The 19,975-nt window shown below is 33.6% G+C and overlaps 1 protein-coding gene across 2 annotated transcripts in view; it reads right to left on the bottom strand.

Moving 5' to 3' along the window:
• si:dkey-174m14.3 overlaps positions 1-19,975 on the bottom strand; it is an 84,527-nt gene that overhangs the window by 53,471 nt on the left and 11,081 nt on the right. Inside the window, exon 2 of one of the 2 annotated variants that reach the window (XM_068215510.2) lies at positions 11,877-11,905. In XM_068215510.2, the coding sequence (XP_068071611.1) occupies positions 11,877-11,905 (29 nt within the window). Of the gene's footprint in view, positions 1-11,876; positions 11,964-19,975 lie in introns of those variants that run through there. The other variant, NM_001045010.1, reaches the window with a different exon arrangement.

Genomic DNA, 19,975 nt, shown 5'->3' with positions numbered 1-19,975 from the left:
TCTCTCTCTCTCTTTCCCATCTGAATCACCACAGGGTGTCAATATAACACATCTCCCTAAATCCTCACCCACGAACATTTACCACATCACGAGGGGCAAACACACTCCCACGGCAGGCCACGCAAGTCAATGCGTCTTATATCACGGGGGGCTGCATCCGCTGCATTGGCCGCATTTGATCTTTCAGAAAGAGAAGCTGACATTTCAGAGGCGCGAGGGAGGGAATGAAAGACAAGTGGAGCTGCAAGATTAGAGGGGCAGGAGTGAGACGGAAGAAAGGAACGAGAATGACAGAAAAAGAGAGGTGTGAAACGACTCTCATCTCATCTCCACTTTGTATTCTGTGCCTCTTGACGCAGAGAGATAATCCCTCAGGAAAACCCCTCATTCAGACACACGCACACACACACATCTGCAGAGTCACAGAGCCCATGATCCACTACATATACACATAGAAGCCTATGGATCAGCCGAACAGCAGTCAAACCATGGGAGACACTGTTTGGTATTAATGCGTTGTTAGCATTTAGCTGAAAAATCAGAAAGTCAGCACATGCTGGTTAGGTATGATTTGAAGCATGGCTTAAACTGGTCCTGAGCTGGAGCTAGTTGTTAAGGACCAGCTATGCTTTAAAACAAATAGCAACTGGTATTAAAGGAAGACTCCACTTTTTTGGGGGGAAATTTAACAAGTGCCCTAGAGTTAAACAGTTGAGTTTTAACATTTCTAAATCCATTCAGCTGATTGGCCACTTTTAGCTTAGCTTAGCATAAATCATTATATCCGATTAGACCATTAGCATCTTGGTTAAAATCAATTTATTAAAGCTTGACTCTTTTGTGACTTACTTTGAGTACTAAAACTGACAGAAAATTTGTTTGTTACAAGACAAAACTGTATGACTCCTTTAAGAGTGTGTGCTCAAATGTTGTTATATTTCAGGCCCGTAGCCAACCTGGTGAAAAGGGTGGTTCTTTTTTCTTAAAATATAGACAATTTTGCAACAATTAGCCTCATTTTCTATTTAATTATAAGGTATAAATAATTTTTAAGCACCATTTTTTGTCGGATTGGCTTGTTGAATGGTCATCAACCACACCTTTTGATGTACCAAAAACATTTCCTAAAGATTTAAAAGAAAAGAACAGGAGAATAATATTTATTTTTCAAATCCAACTTTATTACATCATATAATATTTAAAAAAGGATGCTGTTTAAGTTTTAAATAAAAAACTAGCCTATTGTCATGTATTAGACAAACACAAACTGGCCAGCACATTTAACTCACGCTGTAGCAACAGCGAAAAAAGGATTCTGCTTGCCTTCTTCAATGGTTATTTTCACAATTTATTATGTCATAGCAGTCAAAATAAGACAAATAAGTATGTGTACGGGACAAATTTTGGACCTTTTGAACCACCCGAAGCTCGAACCAGCAACCTTCTAGCTGTGAGGCGACAGCACTACCTACTTTGCCACCGCGTCTCCAGAAATAATTAGCTGAATTTAATATATAATATAATATATATATATATATATATATATATATATATATATATATATATATATATATATATATATATATATATATATTGTACTAATTGTAACATTAGATTTCTACATTTAGCGTTATCAGCAACAGTAGAAGTAACAGTGAATTTTTCACAGTACTAAATATTTGACTTTTTTTTATTCAGAAATAATGAGCTGAATATAAATAGTAAAATATTCAGAACTGTACATAAATTCACTGTTACTACCGCTGTTACTACCGCTGATAATGTAAATGTAAAAATCTAATGTTATAATTTGTACAACCCATATTTTTTGTCTTATTTTCAATAAATGATTCAGTTATTCACTTATAAAACTTCATGTTTCATTGCTAGATGTGTCATTTTTGAAGAATTATTCAGTGGCATATCTTTAATGGGTGGTTCTCGCCACCTATTTGTTAACTATTTTAATTGCTGCCAACAACTTTAATTGTTGAGTGTCGTTAAATGCATATGATGGAGATTTTAATCTTTACCATAAACATCAGTGGTTTTATCTATACTATAAACTGTTCTCCCAGTATTTATTTGCAAATATTTGCAAATAACCATCATTTATAATTCATGTTGCATGAGTGTTGAGATCCTGATCTCTTGAATGATTAAACATGCAGCTTACACTGAATGCACAGCCTGATCTCACGAGAAAACGTAAGTATTTTAGGTTTTGTCCGTTTAGTGGCTAATTCGTACAGTTCAAAACGTATGATTTTAAAAAGGAGGCGTGGCACCCACAGACATCCTAAGTCTCCCGGAAGTAGCGGGAGTATCCCGTAAACGCATAGAGACTCCCAGATGCTCACAAGTGAATGATAATCTCCCGGAAATCGGGCGTCTCCTGCTCAGTCCTTGAATACGTTGCACACCTCTCTCCACCCCATTCCTCCTAGCTCTTCAGGTACGTTGAGCGCAACTCACCCCCACCGCTCTTCAGGTACGTCAATCGCAACTCATCCCCACCCACTCTTTCGCTACCTCCCGCAAATCAACTCTGTATCCCCCGGAAATGACTTCCCATCTTGAGATGTCTGCACCCACCCCTAACCCCAACCGTCATTCGGTGATGAGCAAATCATACTAAATTGTATGAATTAGATCATACGAATTCATACAAATTGATTTAGCTACAAATTAGCTAAATCAATTTAGTGCGTTGGAATGCGCGCTAAACTATTAATGCAGGCTACACAAGTAGTGACAGAAAAAAAAAACTTTAATAACCTAAGATACCCACCACATCCTGAATAACCTACCATGACTTCTTTCATCATCATTACATTTTACAGAAAAGCCTAAATGCTTTCATGTGATTCGAATGACGCGAGAGGCGATCTCTGTGCGATTGTTAAATTTAGGATTACGGTTTAATTTTGGAGACCGCCACTCAGATCATTCTAAATGTTCAGTCATGGCCTACATTTATTTTTAATGTTTGATTGCCATAAATGTGTCAGAAAGTTTAACCTGATGCTATAAAATAAATCTGCTACAGTTAACATTATTGCTGTGTTGTTAATCTAATGTAAACCCATGAAGAAAATAATTTAAAGGCTGATGGCTTTTTATTTTCATGTTGTTGTTTTTTACTATTAAAAACGACTATTTTTATCTTCAAAATATTGTAATAGTGATAGTTTAATAACATTTATTTGACTTTTGGAAATCACCAAGTGAGTCTCTGCCATTATTCTGTGACCGCCACTTTGGGAACCACTGACTTACATCCTACACTCTCGGAAGAAAAGGTACATGATGGTACAAATAATGTTCACTTAGAAACAGTTTTGTACCTTTTGTAAAAATTTTACCTTATATGGTACAGAAAAGACCTCTTTTGATACTGTTTTGTACGTTTTATGGTACATTTAAAATGAAGGTACTCAATTGTTCTTATATAAAAGGTACAAAAGTGTTTAGCAACTCCTTCTTTATTACAGTATTTATAAAATTAAATATTTCTGGAAAGACAAAGTGATTTTGTGAATAATTTCCATATTAAAAGAAAAATCATCATTTAAAAGCATATTTTTAATGAAACTTATAAACACTAATTATTAAGTTCTATAAAACAATAATACAAAACAACTGGTAAAACATACAACTATATGTATTGTAATCTAAACATTTAAGGCATTTGAAATAAATGTTTGTTAAGCAGTTTTGACTGTTAAGGTACAAAGTGTCTTGTCACTATGGTGGTAAATTCAGATTTGTACCTTTGATGAGCAAACAATATTGTCTCTGCAGGTTTTAAAAAACAAAGGTACGTTTTGGTTTCCCATCGTACAAATCATGTCCTTAAAGGTACAAACTGCAATGGTACAAATTTGTTTATTTTTCTAAAGGTACAATTCTGTTCCATAAAAAGGTTCTGCCCCAGTGACAAGGGTTTGTACCTTCTTTGGTACATCATTGTACCATTTTTTCTGAGCGTGCACCTAAAATGTACCTTTGATGTACCAATATAGACTCTTCAGATTTAAATATGTACCTTTTGAAAAGGTCTTACCCCAGTGACAGCTCTTATACCTTTATTTCTGAGAGTGTAATATATTGATAAATATTTATGTATAAATATGTAATGCTTTATTTATAGGGTCAATATACCCATTTTCATCACACAATCTGTGTTTTTGGATTTTCAAGAAGCATTTTGTTATTATTATTTTTTTTTTCAAAGCGAGTGCTGTGCAGCATTCAAATGTCAGCAAACGCATTCTTAAAAACAACAATTACATTTTTAGAAAACATTATTTTAGACGATAAATATTGCACACTATACCTCTGAAGCGCTCTTTTATTGGGCAGAAATGAAATACAGAGGCAACTGTTTAACATCAACCGTCAGTAAGTGCTACAGTACATAAGGGTAAATACCCGATTGCGTATTATTTTACTCTGTTTTGCACAATACAACCTTCAGTCTCCACATTCCTGGCGGTGAAGCCTCCTCAAAAGTCAAAACGGAAACACTCCTCCACAAATACATTCAGGTCTGGCTCCTTTCTGGCACAAAACGCCCACTTTTTGCGCTCAATTCCCAGTGGATACAATCAAGTCCTGCCCTACATTTTACTTTTTCAATTTTCTCAGTAAATATTATGTCGTAATCTAAAATGCATAACAATAAGTCGTGCACGGAGTTAAGTGCACAGCAGAACAATACGGTCATTTATCTGCGCAGACATGATTTGTTGTTACTTTCTCGATGTCTCTCACCCTGGATCTCTCACTTTCAATCTCACATCATCCCTCCTTCCACCAGCCACCCACTTGCAAACAGCGGGGAATAATTATGGCTTAAGTGGATTATGCGGCCTGCAGATGGCAGATAAACGAAAAGGGAGAAGAATCGGGACAGTCGATCCGGGCAGAATTGAGGATGAGCTACAGAAATCTGATGGCTGGAATGGGATTCCAGGAAGCGGCAGCAACACGTTGCCCTGAGGGCCATGTTAAAATGTGTCATGATGCCCTACAAATCAACCGGGAGTTTTTTTTTTTTTTTTTTTTTGCTGCAGGATTTAGATTAATTTTATTTATTTTTTTTGTTGGAAGATTGCTTGAAAACTAGGATAGAAAGTTTGCTGGGACAAGATCTTGTCATGGCACCAAATGACAATGGATTGCTGCATCCCGGAGGAAGGTTTCGGTTGAGTTAAGGCTTTTATCAATGCCTATCGCCTGCTGCTTGAAGCTTTCAAAGCTAATATGGCTTGACAGGCCATATCAGCATCTCTCAAACAACATGTCTGGGTCATTATTCACATCACACTCCAAAAATAACTTAAATTAATATAGTAACAAAAAGGCAATACGGGGCTAATCGGTGGCTTAGTGGTTAGCACTGTCGCCTTACAGCAAGAAGGTTGCTTGTTTGAGCCCCGACTAGGTCTGCTGGCTTTTCTGTGTGGAGTTTGCATGTTCTCCCCATGTTTGTTTGGGTTCCGGTTTCCCCCCACAGTCGAAAGACATGTGCTATAGGTGAATTGAGTATAAATATTTTAATGACATTTAGTTTAAAAGGGTATAAAAGTCTAAAATAATGAGAAATCCAGCTTTAAAGATGTTCAGATTTAATCTAATGCATATTACCAATCAAAAAGTAGTTATATAAAACTAAAAAAAAATGTTTTAATATATTTACGATAGGATATTTACTAAATATCTTCATGGATCATGAACTTTAATAACTACTTTAATGATTTTTAAGCATAAAAGTGTATAAAAGTCTAAAATAATGAAAAAATCAGCTTTAAAGTTGTCCCGATTTAGTTCAATGCATTTTACTAATCAAAAAGTAGTAATATAAAACTCAAAAAAAAAATTTTAATATGCTTACGGTAGGACATTTACTTAATATCTTTATGGAACATGATCTTTTATAAATATTTTAATGGTGTTTGCTGCAGGATTTTTGCATTGAACTATATTGCAACAACTTTAAATCTGATTTTCTAATTAATTTAGATTTTATAGACTTTAATGTTAAAATCATTAAAATATTTACTAAATATCTTCATGGATCATGAACTTTAATACATATTTTAATGATTTTTGGCATAAAATAAAAATTAGAAAATCTGCTTTAAAGTTGTACCGATTTAATTCAATTTGTAATACTTATCAACAAATAGTAATATGAAACTCAAAAAAGAGGTTTTGATAGATTTACGGTAAGACGTTTACTAAATATCTTCATGGAACATGATCTTTAATAAATATTTTTAAGATTTTGCTAAAATTAAAAAAAGAGGTTTTGATATATTTACGGTAGGACATTTACTAAATAAAAGTCTATAAAAAAATCTAAAAATAATGTGAAAATTAGCTTTAAAGTTGATCAGATGTAATGCATATTAAAACATTTTTAGCATAAAAGTTTAAAATTTTGACCCACAGAGTATTGTTGTCTATTGCCAAAAAATATACACATTTTTATAACATCCATATACTGTAACAGGTAAAAAATAAATAAATAAAAAGTTATTAAATACAGTTTTAAAATAAATTTGCTCTTGCAATTTTTTTTTGAGTATGAAGCATTAATGTGAAAAGATAACTGTTATTAATTTTTTGCTTTTTTTTCATTATGTGATTATATTCTGCAATCGCTCCTATAAATCTAACATAATAAAAGGATTAAACAAGTGTAACAAGACAAGGGCACAGTAAAAAAACAGCTAGTATTAAAATACTGAGCCTTCATCTTAGGTTAAACGGCATGTAGACATTTCTGAACATGCAGGGTTTTGCAGGATTACAACAGCAAACAGACATCGCATATGCGTTAAAAAAAGCAGCGTCGATTGATTGGAAACATGTTATAATAAACGATTATTCAGAACAGACAGAACATCAGAGACCAAGGTTGAAACACAGACTGTTTTCAGCCTTGTCATTGCAGATATGGTTCAACTATTGAAGGAAATACACAAAAAAAAAAAAAAAAACATTAGCTGAAACAAACAGTCTGGGGATATTTTGCAGACCAGCTGTGCGTTTGGATAAACAGAAGTCACTTTTTGCTGCATTAATACTATTAAATGGTGTCAGCAACCATTATTCATATAGTATTCATATTAGTCATATTGCACAACTACAATATTATCTAATTTGAAATTGATGACATTAAATTCTTTATTTTTATAAATTATTTTACACTCAAATCAACAACAACAAAAAAGAAGAAAGATAATGGAAGAATACATTTTACCAGCACTAATTTATATTAAAGAAAGATTGTGACCATGAATTTCATTGCTTTAAAACACTAATGAGAATCTAATGAGAACCATAATTGCAAAATAACCACAGTGAACATCTATATGTGTTGTGATAATGTGAATTTCGGGACTACATTTGTTGATGAATATATATATATATATATATATATATATATATATATATATATATATATATATATATATTTTTTTTTTTTTTTTTTTTTTTTTTAGTTTTACTTAAAGGGACAAGTACACCCAAAAATTTTAAACTACCTCATCGTTTGTTCTCCCTCATGTGGTTTTATTGTTACTTCAGTTGAACACGAAAGATGATATTTTGAAGAATGCTGAATAAGTAACTACTGTCATAAAAAGACTAAATAATACAATGGAAGTCAAAATATTTCAAAATATCTTTTTGTCAACTTCGGTGTCACTTTAAATGTACCTCTGCATCGACTATGGCTCCTTTACATGATAATGATCTTTTTCTTCCTCCTTTCTCAGATTCTGTATTCTCTTTTTGGGAAAAGAAAGGTCTGAAATGCTTTGAAGATCTTTATATTAACAATGTGTTTGTAAATTTCTCTGAATTATCATCATTATTTAATCTGCACCCCTCCTACTTATTTTGTTATTTTCAGATTAGACATTGTGCTTCCTCTCTGTTCTCTGAGTTTCCCTCCCTGCCTACAAAGTCTCCATGGGAAGAGAGGTATTTAAACTAAATGCTCTTAAGAGAGGGATCATTTCTAAAATATTCGCATCTATTTTGTCAAAGGATAATTCTCATAACATTAAAACTGGGAATATCAGGGCCTGGGAAGAGGAACTTGACTTAGAGTTTGAAGATGACTACTGGAGTGCAGTATTGGACAATGTGCGCCTCCATTTCATGCGCTAGACTCATCTCACCAGAACTCATCTCTCAAAAGCCAAACTTTCCAAAATGTATCTCAATATTTCAGATATGTGCGATAAATGTAAACTTTCACCATGTAACCTTAGTCATTTGTTTTGTTCAAATTGCAAAATTATTGGATTACTTTCTTTAAAATTGTTTCTGATGTTCTGGGGGTCAAGTTAGCTGTTTGCCCTTTAATCGCGATCGTTTGGTGTTACCTCTCAGTGTCAACCTTTAAACCGGAGACACACTGACATTGTGGCTTTTGCATCTCTTCTCGCTAGACGCAGAATACTGTTTTCTTGGACCTCCCCACAACCCCCCTCTATTTCATTGTGGCTCAAAGATTTGGTCTTCTTTTAAAAACTTGAGAAAATTAAATACAATATCAGAGGTGGGGGAGAACAGTTTTTTTGAAAAATGGCAACAATTTATTGTATTCTTTAATCACTTAAAAACCTTAGGTGTGAAGATATATGTGTGTATGTATCTGGTTTGTTATTATATATTTCTTTCTGTATTTGTATTTATTTTATTAATTATTATTTTGTTTATTTTATTCATTTATTTATTTATTCATTTGCAGATGTTGATTGTTTTATTTGGGGATTGTTTAGTGGGTTGTTCTAAAATGTAAAATGCTATTTGCAAGAATAAAAATTTCAAGAATAAAAAAAAAATCTTTTTGTGTGTGTTTAACAGATGGAAGGATCTCGAAAGAGGTTTTAAACAAGTGAACAGTGAGTAAACAATGACAAAATTTTAATTTTTCGGTGAACTACCCCAACACATTTAATTAATAATGAGAAAATCCTTATCTTTTACACTTATTCTGAATTTATTTTTAAACAAATAAAATAATGCGTTTACTTGCACAAAAGCTGCTTCCTGTCCTTTGAAATATAATCCATAAAATTAACATGAATGCACCCGAAGTGCATTTTTCTGTGCGGAAGAAGAGAAAAGCACCAAGAAGACGTGATTTCAGCATGTTACATCAGATTTGCTGCACCGAGAGGTCAAGGCCACGCTGGCAGTTTGCAATAAATTGGAAGCATAATTGGTGTTTCACCTTATGTTTGCATATTTTGTTCATCAGCACCTCACGCATCACCTTTGCAGCATCACTGCTGACCTAACGATTCAGACTGTAGTTTGCATATGCTTATACCACACAACCCAGCAAATAATTTTGTGTTTAAAATATGTCTTATAGACTTCTAAACATAGACAGCTTGGCTAAAACAAGGCTAAACTTGGGCCGTCGGTGAAAATCTAACAGACATCTGCAAGTCGTCAAATAGACAGATTAGACAGACTTTATATGTGTAGTCATTAATTTCTGTTTATTTGATGACTAGTCTAGTTTTGGCCTATTCCTAGACATCTATTTAATTTTGCCTGACATCCCAAATTTAGCCTTGTTTTAGCCAAAACTACTGTGTTTAGACGTCTATTAGACATTAATTAAACATCTTTTAAAAACAAAAAAATGCTTGCTGGGAATGCAGCAGCTATGGCACTATTATTAAAAAAGTATCCACCAATCCCTTCACATATAATCAATTAAAATGACAGATTTATTTTTGGAGCATTATTAAATTCAAAACATCTAGTAGATTTCACACTACATACTGCATTTAATATAGTTCCACATTAGGGATATCCAGATGCGATCACGTGATAGGAACATGCAGTTTCAGACTTGATTTGAAGTGGACGTTACCTCCCGATTAAGTTTTTTTTTCCAAAAGCTGGAATGCTGGAAAAAAGTAAAATAACGGTTGTGCTATTACAAAAATTTACTGTAAAATAATGGTTGCAAAATTACAGAAATTTACCATAAAATAACAAACGTTAATTACAGAAATTTACCGTAATATAACACCCGTGAAATTACAGAAATTAATCATAAAATAACGGATGTTAAATTACAGAAATTTACCATAAAATAACAAACGTTAAAATACAGAAACTTACAGTAAAATAACAGATATTAATTTACATAAATTTATCGTAAATAATAGACATTAAATTACATAAATTTGCCATAAAGTAATGGATGTAAAATCACAGAAATTTACTGTAAAATAAAAGACATTTAAAAATTACATAAATTTACCGTAAAATAACGAACGTTACATTACTGAAATTTACTGTAAAATAACAGACATTAAATTACAGAAGTTTATCGTAAAATAACAGACATTAAATTACATTAAATTACAGAAGTTTATCGTAAAATAACAGACATTAAATTACAGATAGTAACCATAAAATAACAAACATTAAATTACAGAAACTTACTGTAAAATAACAGACACTAAACTACAGAAATTTACCATAAAATAACACACATTAAATTACAGAAATTTACCACAAAATAACAGACATTAAATTACAGAAATTTACTGTAAAATAACAGACATTAAAAAAATTACAGAAATTATCATTTAATGTGTTATTTTACAGTAAATATCTGTCTTTAACGCCTGTTATTTTACGAATTTTACAGCGGAAAAAATCCCCAGTAAAATAATGCAGTAGAGTTAGACCTCTGCAGTCTGGAAGTATTAAAAAGTTGATGACGACAACATTGCCATAGAAAACTGAAATATGTAAACTTGAGATTGCAAGAGGTGGAAAGAAAAAGACTACATTTAACTCGACAAACAAACAGAGTTGTTGCATGTTAAAAAATGGTAAATTAAATTAAAACATAAGGAACATCCTGCATTTGTTTCCTTGCTCTTCTTTATTCTCTCTTTATGTATTATTAAGGTATCGGATCGGGTTTCAGAATCGGTAGATACTCTAAATCAAATGACTCAAGGGCAAAAAAACCCGCTTGGGACATCCCTATTACACATGTATGATTAAGTCAATAACAGATATTATGTCTATTTGTTTTTAATCATAAATAGACTAGACACGCATGTTTGAACAGAAAATGTTATAGGTAATAATAAATGTTCCACTGTTTCAGTCAGTCACAAAAATCCACTATAAAAGTCCTTTTTATCACAGAGTCCTTGAAAACACATTTATCCGTAATTTCTCTCAGCAACATGAAGCCAAGGCAGCCTGAAATCCATCAACATGACTTGAAACCTTTCTGTTTTGCCCTGTAATCTATTAATAATGCATGTGAAGGAGGGGAAACCCCCAATAAATCCGTCCAGCCTCCCGCACAGAGCTTGAGTCATACCTTTTTTCCCCCCCCACATGGGTTCTATAATATAATCTACAGCAGCGGCAGTGAACACTTAGCACATTCATAAATAATTTCCAAAGCCCCATCTCGGATTTTGCCATAAGGCGGAAAAAAAAAAAAAAAAACGATCTGATGACAACACATGCTCAGCCAATAGAAAGGTGGCATTCACTTTGGGGATTATCAGGCTTATCTACAGGTCTTCAATGGGAAAACACTCAATATGTATCAGTTTGCATATAATCTAGAACACACATTTTAACTATTACACTTTCGCAATCAAAACAACTGACCCTTCTTGGAGATGCAGGAGATCATATAAACCCCCCTAATTGTGTTGGAGAACGCGGGCAACTCCTGCTTCCTACATCATCACGAGGGTTTTTCCTGCTGCAGTCCCGCTTTAAAGAGCATCACGAATTGAAGGCAAAAAGAGACAGGGGTGGAGGGACAGAAAACGAAGAAAGCTCCTTACCTTATGGTCTGCATCTCCTCGTCCGAAGCCTGGAAAAGGAAGAAGAGGAGATTACTGAAACGAACATGCGCCTGGTTCCTGAAGCTGCCAAGACATCACTGCGCAGTCTGAAGCACATACAGCTCTCTCTCTCTCTCCCTCTCCCTCTCTCTCTCTCTCTCTACCCAACAGTGCCAGTACACTTCTGCATCGTTCTCATGTGCGAGGAGGGGAGAAATCTTGACAGATTAAGTGCGAATGGAAAGCACAGTCGCAGCCAGAATGCAGATACACAACATCATACACGCCGCCCCCTCTTCTTCTTTCTCTCCTCCACGAAAGAAACTCACTCATCGAAAAGATCCACAGGATGTGAAAACAGACAACAGAGTGGAGAGAACGACCGAGGGTGAGAAAGAGAGAGAGGGAGATGGTGTGAGAGCGAGAGAGAGGTTGAGGAGGGAAACAGGTGGGCTCATCTGTTGATGAAAGGGATGGGGAGGCACTCGGGTTTCGCAGATCCACTGCGTGCCACAGCTTTCTTTCCTACTCGGTCTGTCTTTCTGCCACTCCATGAATAATGCAAGAGTCAGATTATGTCAGAGGAATTCACATTCTCATTCAGATTTAGTGTGCAGCAGTGACCAGGGGCCGTTCCAGCAGTCCTATTAATTCAACACCAGACAGGATGCAGGTGATTTAGCGTAGTATAATACGCTCAAGCTTATTCGATATGGCATGGGCCAATGTGTAAAAATCATGAAGCCAATGTGTTATGTTTGTACATTATGGTCAGTTTGGAAACTTTAAATGTCATTTCACTGTTAAAAATAAGTACAAATGCTTCCAACCCAGGCTCATTCTGAAAACGTACAGCTATATACATTTCTGGAGAGCGGCAAATATGTCCCAGAAGGTAAGTTTTTATACAGTAGTTTTTGTTTCACAAATCCACCAGAGGCTGTTGTGCATTGTAAAAAAAAATAAAAAATCTTTAAAAAAAAGGTTGAATGACTGGCAGCTTAGGCTGCCAAAAAAAAACCCATAAAATTACGGTAAAATTTCTTTGTTGAAATAAAGTGCAACAAATAATAAATCTACAGATATTTTCAATAAAATGTTTACAGAAAAAGACTGTTATTTTACAGACTTTTCCTTAATTATTACAATCAAATCCGTTCAATAAAGTTACACACTAAGAGTTTTGCAAAGAAACACTGTTATTTTACAGACTTTTCCTTAATTATTGCAATCAAATCCGTTCAATAAAGTTACACACTAAGAGTTTTGCAAAGAAACACTGTTATTTTACAGACTTTTCCTAGATTATTATGATCAAATCCGTTCAATAAAGTTACACACTAAGAGTTTTATAAAGAAACACTGTTATTTTACAGACTTTTCCTAGATTATTATGATCAAATCCGTTAAATAAAGTTACACACTAAGAGTTTTACAAAGAAACACTGTTATTTTACAGACTTTTCCTAGATTATTATGATCAAATCCGTTCAATAGTTACACACTAAGAGTTTTACAAAGAAACACTGTTATTTTACAGACTTTTCCTAAATTATTATGATCAAATCCGTTTAATAGTTACACACTAAGAGTTTTACAAAGAAACACTGTTATTTTACAGACTTTTCCTAGATTATTATGATCAAATCCGTTTAATAGTTACACACTAAGAGTTTTACAAAGAAACACTGTTATTTTACAGACTTTTCCTAAATTATTATGATCAAATCCGTTCAATAAAGTTACACACTAAGAGTTTTACAAAGAAACACTGTTATTTTACAGACTTTTCCTAGATTATTATGATCAAATCCGTTTAATAGTTACACACTAAGAGTTTTACAAAGAAACACTGTTATTTTACAGACTTTTCCTAGATTATTATGATCAAATCCGTTCAATAAAGTTACACACTAAGAGTTTTACAAAGAAACACTGTTATTTTACAGACTTTTCCTAGATTATTATGATCAAATCCGTTCAATAAAGTTACACTCTAAGAGTTTTACAAAGAAACACTGTTATTTTACAGACTTTTCCTAGATTATTATGATCAAATCCGTTTAATAGTTACACACTAAGAGTTTTACAAAGAAACACTGTTATTTTACAGACTTTTCCTAGATTATTATGATCAAATCCGTTCAATAAAGTTACACACTAAGAGTTTTACAAAGAAACACTGTTATTTTACAGACTTTTCCTAGATTATTATGATCAAATCCGTTCAATAAAGTTACACACTAAGAGTTTTACAAAGAAACACTGTTATTTTACAGACTTTTCCTAGATTATTCTGATCGAACACCATCAATAAAGTGACTGCATGAAAAGTTCAAAAGAAAACAATGTTATTTAAAAGATTTTTTTCTAAATCATTACGAGTAAACACCTTTAATAAAATGCCAAGACATGCTCATGATTGTAATTTAACAGTTTTATTTTGGATCAAAAAAGTCTGGAAAAAAACATCAAACGAGAGATAATTGATTACAATTCTCACAGCTTTAAAATTACAGTGGTTACATTTTATTGAATAGTATTTATGTAATACATGTAGAGGTTTAAGTTATATGGATCAGTTACAAATCTTAAATGAAATGGAACTGTAACGTGAAGTGGACGCTGACAAAGTGTAGATCCAAATGCAGATTTATTACACAGAAATGGTCAAGCAACCGTCAACACAGGGGGAAACAAATGTGTGCAAGGAATACAGAGTCATGGTCAAATAACAGGCAAATGGTCAGTCCCGGCAGCAAACAACGTAAACAATTAACAAACAAAGCAAGGCAAAAAAAGAGAAACACATCATAATGTTCACAGTAGCAGTATAACAAGACTTAGCAATTGGTGCGTTCATCTGTGCTGCTTTTAAAGTCCATGCAATCAGTTCATAATGATCCTCCGACTGTGTGCGTGTGTGTGTGTGCTCGCGCGTTCAGCGGAATCTGGACTGGTGCATGTGAGCGGATTTGATCGTAATAATCTAGGAAAAGTCTGTAAAATAACTGTTTTTCTGTAAACATTAAAATGAAAATTTCTGTAGATTTATTATTTTTTGCACTTTATTTCAACAAAGAAATTTTTCTGTAATTTTATGGTTTTTGTTTGGCAGCCGTAGCTGCCAGTCATTTTAACTTTTTTTTTATTTTTTTTACGCTTTTAAATTTTGTTTTACAGAGCAAGCAATTACAATTTATTAATTTAATTTTACATTATTTTAAATGTACTTAAAAAAAACAGGAAAAAACACTAAATAATATGCCAATTTTATTGTATAAAACGTAAATTACTGTAATTTGTCATTAATAATATAGTACATAAAATCACAGTCAAGCTGTTCATTTAAAGATATTGTTTGTAATTTTTTCATGGACTTTGAATATAATTTCAAATAACAGAAAAAATGCTGTATAAATAATACTGTAATTTCCCTGTATAAAAACAAAAATGTCAGAGAAAATTTAAAGATATTTTCTTAAGAATTAGGGTTTTTTTACAGTGTGTTTGCTTTTTGATGCCTCAAATTTCTTTTGCGAGTGCCATTTGCGCTGTTGTTGCGATATGTTGCAAATGTATGTTGAATTCTTTAGTAAAATTCTATAACCTGCTTCTTAAAGTCTGTGAGAAATTAAAACTTACAATGTTTATTTTGCTAGCTCATGTTGTTATTCTTAAAGTTTACTTTTACATTTAGTCCGTGAAGTTAATCCGCTCAAAAAATAAGTTTGTTTTGGTACTCTTTAATCAACACAGGTCCTTCTCAGAGTGGCGGACCTTCTCTGTTGATGTCAGTTTCAAGGATTCGATGACTTATTTTTAACCATACCCCTTGTTTCCATTAGTTTGCTATAGGGCTGCTTGATTTGGGGAAAAATCATACTCACGATTATTTTGGTCATAATTGTAATCACGATTTTTCAAAACGATTATCAGTTGAAGTCAAAATTATTAGCGCTTCTGAGAATTTTTTTTCAAATAAATATTTTCCAAATTATGTTTAACAAAGCAAGGAATTTTAACAGTATTTCCTCTAATATTTTTTCTTCTATAAAGGCATATTTATTTTATTTTACCTAGAATAAAAGCAAGTTAAACTATTTTGAAACCCATTTTAAGGTCAATATTATTAGCCCTTTAAGCAATATACTGTCTTCAGAGGAAACTACTGTTATACAATGACTTGCCTAATTACCTTAATTAAGCCCTTGGATCACACTTTAAATCTGAATGCCTGTATTTTAAAAAATATCTAGTAAAATATTATTTACTATCATCATAGCAAAAATAAAATAAATCAGTTATTAAAAATGAGCGGTTAAAACTATGTTCAGAAATAAGTAGAAAAAAATCTTTTCATTAAACAGAAATTGGGGAGGAAAAGGATTGCTAATATTAAGGAGAGCTAATAATTCTGACTTTAACTGCATATATACAGTAATTGTCCACTCTGCAAAGGAAAGAGAAATAAAACAATAGAATAAAAATATGAAACAAACTGTGCTTTAAGCATCTTCACTGTAAGAAAAAAACTTTAGCTACAAAAGTCCTTCAGTCAAGAGCAATGAGGGATTTTGTCCTGTAGTTGTTTGATTAATGATAAAAACAGGCGGCAGCAGGAATATTGCGCACTGTCACTTTAATGGTTTCTTTTTCATGTGTCTTTTGATTCTCAACTCGTTTATTTATAACACAAATGAGGGTTAATATGAATAATCACTAAACACAGCGTTTTGACACCTATTTGACCATTAAAGTGCCTTTAGTCTTAAACCTATTGACTTTAGACTTGTGCGCTCTGCTCGTCTTAGTGCGAATGAGACTGAAGGCTGACTGCATGCTTCTGACTGTATGTGTGCGCACCCCACACACACACACAGCAGCAGCACTCGGTCTTTCGCGCTTTTAAGAGCAACAAATGTGTAAAACTGGAAAAGGGGTGGTATATCATGCAATAATCGTTTATCTCGATTGATGGTTTTTCATAAACATTAGAAGCTTAAATTCAAATCGAAATCGGATTTTCGATTAATTGTACAGCCCTAGTTTGCTATGAGTGTAATTTTGCACAAAAAGCTCCGCCCTTACTAAGTATTCAGATTCAGTTGGAAGTACATTAAACAACACAGGCTCATTGTGGATATGTACCCCTGTCCACATTTCTGGAGAGTGCGAAAAATGTAGCCAGAGGCAGATCTTTAAAATTAACGATACGGTGCGTTATGACTGTGTTTGTTAATTTTCACGCTACCAGCTGACCACTTATCCCCATACGGACGGCTTTTGTGTTGTTACCAGATTGCCCAGTAGCTCTCTGCATGAGTCGGTGGACTTGGGACGTGAAGCAGTTAACCGCGAGTTCAGCAAAGTTCAGCAAGAAACGAGGTATACAAAAGCTTAAAAAAATAAATAAATAAACAACAGGCTGAAAACGACGTGCTGAAATCATGTGGGCGAGACAACTTTTTTTTTCTAGATCGCTTTTGAAAACACTGTCGGTTTGGTTTAGGAAAGAGGGGGGGTGGGAAGGACAGTCGGTCAGTCAGTCTGCTGACAGCAAGCTAGCCTGGCTGGCTGAAGTGTATATTGTGTACCTCTGGTGGATTTGCAAGAGAAGAGGACGCGTGAGAGAAATTTGAGATCATCAAAAAGTGTACACAGCAGACTCTGGTGGATTTGCAAAAACAAAAACTGCGAGCTAGTTCCATATTTCAATGTCCCCACCACTGTAAATATCTACAATAAGCCTGGATTGACACCAATATCATGAACTAAAACTCTTAGCAAGTTCCAGTTCACAGAGACTTTAATATAAACAGTAAATAACCCTGAATTGACTTTTCTTAGAATTCCCTGTACACCACTTTACTTTTATCCTTATTGCTATGATATTGTTTGAGTTTATCTCATCACACGATGTACATTGGAGTGTGTTACATCTAATTTTGGTAAATAATGTTCATTGCATTATTTTAGTTTCTTCTGTGTTACTGTAATAGTGTTTGGAAGTTGTGTGAATAACACCGTAATTTTAGCATGTTTCTCTGCTTGTGGAAAAGCTGTTGGTGATGAGCATTGGTTCTCATCACCACCTGTCTGGTCACACAGAAAAGATGGCAAATGAACAGTAGTGTTTTACTGTACAAATGGTGGCTGTGTCTTAATATGAATTCAATTATCATTATTTATAATGGAAAATTAATGGCTTGTCTAAGGGAAATGCAATGGATTTAAATGTGAATGTGACATTTTTTATTGACACCTTTTCATGGATGAGACACTTATTATCGAGCATTTACATGCAAAGAGAGATGTTCATTCATGTGTTGTTCAAGTAAATAGGAATGATCGATCATGTTCACTCGTGCTCTGCTGCTGATTGAACTGAGAAGTCGATATATTGATCTGTCACGCCACACTCAAAAAGAAGTCAAAACAGCATTCATTGTTTTAATCACCATATTAAATTGAGTCTAAAATTAAGATTTATAGGAAGTAACAAAACTTGAAGCTTCTTGCAATTATTGGATGGCAGATCTGCTATATGATGTTTAGTTTTATTCATATATTAACTGAAACAGTCTAAAATACTGGTGTGTGCATATAGACGGACGGACGGACGGACGGACGGACGGACGGACGGACGGACAGACAGACAGACAGACAGACAGACAGACAGACAGACAGACAGACAGACAGATAGATAGATAGATAGATAGATAGATAGATAGATAGATAGATAACAAATGTATTAAGTACATGGTATCTTTATAATTATCATGTTTTTTTTATGTAGTCTAAAAATATTCTAATAGATGAATAAACAGTTTTGTATTGATTCATAAGCACTTCTGGGGCCTGTTTCAGAAAGGAGGTTAAGTGAAAACTCAGAGTACTTTAACCCTGAAATGAGAGAAACTCTGGGTTTTCCGTTTCAAAATGGCAGGTTTGTTAAACTCGAGAAAGCAGGGTAAGTCAAGCCTGTTTCTGAAAGAGAGGTAACTTTAACTCAGAGTCAGTTACTGTGGTAACTTACTCTGTGAATCTAACCTGGTCAGAAGCAGGTTTTATTCTCTAAACTCAGAGTTTCTGTCTGTCTCCTCCCCTTTTTTAAAGATGAAGCGGTATTTCTCGCCTTAGCCTTACGTTTCCACCCACCTATTTTAATGCTCATTTTGGATACGTGCATAAAAACGATTGATAGAAACGTCATGATGCACATAACTTTTTAAAATATGCATAAAAAACGCGCATAACTGAGTAGGATAAACTTTTATTCGATAGAAAATGTGCGCATAAACTACGATGGAAACACTTTTACTGAACAAATTACAGTATGTACATTAAAAAAAAAAGATCATGATCATATGATAATGAATGTGTGTAAATGGACAAACCAGCAGGCTGAGCACACTGCAACATGTCTTAAATATTGTTTTAGTCATTCTAAAATGCCTTAACTGTTTCAGTATTAGTATATTATTAATTACCTCCGAACGTCTGGTGCGTGTCAAGAGTCTCCGCGTCTCATGGCTTCAGACGCCCCCACATGCTCATTGTGTTTCAGCATTGTCTTCTGACATCGAGGCACAAGTGCATTAATTAGGCTAAATAAAGAATTAATTGACGCAGCTTCTTCTACCACAGTAAATTCTGTTTTTACTGTTGATATTTGGTGCCAGTTTAATCAGGAAGTGACGATTTTTTTCTCTTTGACACGTTGGATGGAATTTTATTCGCATCTTTTATGCAATATTCCAGTTTTGCACATAAATTTATGTAATATATTTGGATGGAAACATAGCTATTGCCTACATTTTAGTCACACACAGAAGAACTGTACTAGATGGCTTATCCTTTTTTAATAAATAATTCAATTAAATTCACCTTCGACATGCATGTAACTAGATTAATGGGATTATTATTCTTTCTAAAAATTATTTTTAGTACTGCTTACCTTCTAAATGTTATATTAACCTCTATCACTTCAATAAAAAAGGCAGGCACACAAGTGCACTGTTAAATCATTTAAAACTAATAAATGTATAAAAAAGTTTAGAAAAAAATATAAACGTCACAAATTACATTACTTATTT

The sequence above is a fragment of the Danio rerio genome, chromosome 20 (assembly GCF_049306965.1).
Source record: "Danio rerio strain Tuebingen ecotype United States chromosome 20, GRCz12tu, whole genome shotgun sequence".
Lineage (NCBI taxonomy): Eukaryota > Metazoa > Chordata > Actinopteri > Cypriniformes > Danionidae > Danio > Danio rerio.
The sequence above is the reverse complement of the archived record's forward strand: the minus strand, read 5'-3'. Positions and strand labels throughout refer to the sequence as shown.